The 3,370-nt window shown below is 30.1% G+C and overlaps 1 protein-coding gene across 2 annotated transcripts; it reads left to right on the top strand.

Annotated features, from left to right (window-relative positions):
- The first annotated feature begins 1,755 nt into the window (after positions 1-1,755).
- On the top strand, positions 1,756-2,973 carry LOC108339909 (borneol dehydrogenase, mitochondrial). 2 transcript variants are annotated; one of them, XM_017577136.2, is made up of 2 exons: positions 1,756-1,930; positions 2,065-2,973. In XM_017577136.2, the coding sequence occupies exons 1-2, from the start codon at positions 1,893-1,895 to the stop codon at positions 2,828-2,830; spliced, it is 804 nt and encodes a 267-aa protein (XP_017432625.1). In that variant the 5' UTR covers positions 1,756-1,892; the 3' UTR covers positions 2,831-2,973. The 2 variants fall into 2 exon arrangements, with proteins under 2 accessions (XP_017432625.1, XP_017432626.1); XM_017577137.2 differs by having other exon boundaries at positions 1,818-1,930; positions 2,029-2,973.
- Positions 2,974-3,370: the final 397 nt, after the last annotated feature.

Raw genomic sequence — 3,370 nt, 5'->3', positions numbered from 1 at the left:
GAATTTGATTGCAAAAATAAAGCTTCCTTCATCTACACCTTTCAATATAAAAAGGAAAATAACTTTGTTCTGAATGTTTTTATTTTCTTATGTCATTGGAGATGGAAAGAGTAATTTCATTGGAGAAAATGGAAGATAGAAGAAATTAATTGATTGATAAATTGATTGAGACTAAGAGATAACACACTCTAAAAAGTGGAGGAGAGGTATTTTCTAAAATAAGCTAAGAGAGGGACCTCCAAGTGATAATACAAAGTGTAGGGACTATAACCAAAAAGAAAAAAAAATATCTTTCTCAAAGATTAATGATTGATTCTATGGAGAACATTCTCAAAATCTTATGCATTATCTCACTTGTATATGTGCATACTAGTCTTACTTAAGATATTATCTTTTCCACTTTAAGGTGTCTCCATAACAAATCGAAAGGAGTGATAAATACACTTTCTTGAACTGAGTTTCTCCTACACCTTTCATTCCGGTGACAATTTTAAAAGAGAATGTGTTACTAAAAAATCTACAAAATAAAAAATACAAACATGAGCCTATAATTTATTTAAAAACAAACTAAGAAAAAAAAGTCCAAAAATTTGTCTTCTAATTATACTTAATTTCTCTAAGTACTTTCGTACATCTTTAGAATATGTTAAGGGTTTAGGGACTCATCACACTCACTATCACTAAAAAAGAAAAAAAAAACTTATAATAGAAACTATATAAATTACTCATATATTTGTTGTGTAGTAAAAATAAATATACAATTCACGTTCTTTAGAAAGTATTTCATGAGAGTAATACAATCCATTTTTTATTTATAAAAATAATTTTTTAAAATTATAATTATGGATAAGTAGTGGTCAGAAAAACGATTTTATTATGAAAAACAAATAATAGTTTTAAACGTAATTCTTTTTCTGTTTGAAAGAAATCCTTCATTTAAATCCGACCCTTTTATTTCTCATTTATTAAATATCTACCTTTCTTTATCAGCAATTTTTTTATACATATTTTTCAGTTCTATTAATTGAATCATAAATTATTTTAAAAATTATATTTAACATGTTACTATAATTACTATTTTTATATTCTCTCTTTACTTAATTGTGAGTATATATATATATATATATATATATATATATATATATATATAATTTTAAATAAAATTTCAACTATAAATATTTCTATATTATTCATCTACAAGTAACTGTTATTAAATTTTTATCACATCAACATCAGGTCACATCCGTACTTTCTTCCCTAACGAAGCTATGATAGTTCTACTACTGATGGAACACAGGGACTTAATGCATTTCTCATTTGTCTTCTATTTTTTTGGCTAAACACGCCACTAAGCAGTTGAGAATTTGTGAATGATTTTATATTATGAGAGTCATCAAAGTAGGACCATGTAAAGTGACATTCTCTATCTACTACGTCCTCTTTACAATGAGTTAAAAAAAGTTTTAATTTTTAGCCTATGAGTACTTAATAAATTATTTTTAAAGTTAAATATATAAAATAATATACAATTTTAGTTTAATTTTCTACAAAAGTATTTATTTATATTGTACTTTTAATGTTATATTTCCTTTTTTATTTTTTAAATTTCATTGTTATCTTTTAATTTATTTTTTATCATAAAAATAAATATATAATTTATATCTTAGAATGATATACATCATAGATGACGTATTACAAATTATGATGGTTTTTGTTAGGAAGATTTGACCCCTACGTACATCTTATATTTCCCTACGTACGTCTCTTGCATGGGATGTTCCTCTATATAAGACCAAAGCAACTTCAGATGAAAATATACTTGGTTCACGCTCAAAAGAACAATTGAATTGAACACCTTTTCCAGGTTTTATATATATCCCAAAAGCTCACTCATGGCCAATGGTTCTGTGGTCTCCGCTGCTGTTAAAAGGTAATCAAACACCCACAGATATTGTAATATATATGTTTTTTTCTCCAAAGTTGTAATGTGTTATTAATCTACAACCTTAATTTTCCGAAAATTGACAGAGAATGATTAGCTTGATAACATACCATGACCTGCAGGCTTGATGGAAAAGTGGCGATTATAACTGGTGGTGCCAGCGGGATAGGTGAGGCCACTGCAAGACTTTTCTCTAAGCATGGAGCTCATGTGGTGATAGCTGATATTCAAGACGATTTGGGTCTTTCTCTCTGCAATGAGTTGGAATCAGCTATATATGTTCATTGTGATGTGACAAAGGAAGAAGACGTTGAAAAGTGCGTGGACAGAGCAGTTTCCAAGTACGGGAAGCTGGACATCATGTTTAATAACGCTGGTACAGGTGACGAGTTCAAAAGAAGCATACTGGACAACACAAAATCTGATTTTGAGAGAGTGATAAGTGTGAACTTGGTTGGTCCATTTCTGGGAACGAAGCACGCTGCAAGAGTGATGATTCCTGCTAAAAGGGGTTGCATAATTAACACAGCTAGTGTTGCAGGATGCATAGGTGGAGGTGCTACACATGCCTACACCAGTTCAAAGCATGCCCTAGTGGGACTAACAAAAAACACTGCGGTGGAGCTTGGACAATTCGGCATTCGGGTGAACTGCGTGTCCCCTTTTGCAATTGTGACACCATTGTTGAACAAATATTTCAATCTTGATGAAGAAGGAGTTCGTAAGACTTATATGAACCTAAAAGGTTGGTATCCTGTGCCTAACGATGTGGCAGAAGCTGTTCTTTACTTAGCAGGTGATGAGTCTAAGTATGTTAGTTCTCATAATCTTGTGATAGACGGAGGTTTGATCAATTCAAATGTAGGATTTCCTATGTTTGAGATGTAAAAATATTTTGGTCTTTAAATAGTTATATTGTTGGTGTTAACTTGGCTATGTGAAGAAAGAAGGCAATAGATTGGTGGATATTATAATCCTCACTCTAATCTAGCCATTGTGCTCATTCGTGTGCAAAAGATAAAGATGTGTTACGACGAAAATTTGTTTTATATATATATATATATATATATATATATATATATATATATATATATATATATATATATATATTCTGTAACCATTTATCAACCAGTGACAGATTCGCTGTAACTATATTTATCCTATAGTTTAGCATGTCAAACCATGCAAAACTTTAGCTATTAATGTTATGAAGTTTGTTGTTATTTAAGACGTGGAGAAAACTATTGCTGACAGGAGATGAAGGGAATGAAAAAATATCAGTTGGATAAATTAATGATTATGGCCATTTTCATTAGGTTGTCAACTGGACTTAATATACCTAAAGTAATAAAATGATGGAAAACTTTTACCAAAGTGTTCGGGTTTTACAAAGAAAAACATTAGTGCAGTGATAGAAAACGATAGCAG

Source organism: Vigna angularis, chromosome 5, assembly GCF_016808095.1.
Source record: "Vigna angularis cultivar LongXiaoDou No.4 chromosome 5, ASM1680809v1, whole genome shotgun sequence".
NCBI lineage: Eukaryota > Viridiplantae > Streptophyta > Magnoliopsida > Fabales > Fabaceae > Vigna > Vigna angularis.
Note: the sequence above shows the minus strand (reverse complement) of the source record. Positions and strands in the feature narration are given on the sequence as shown.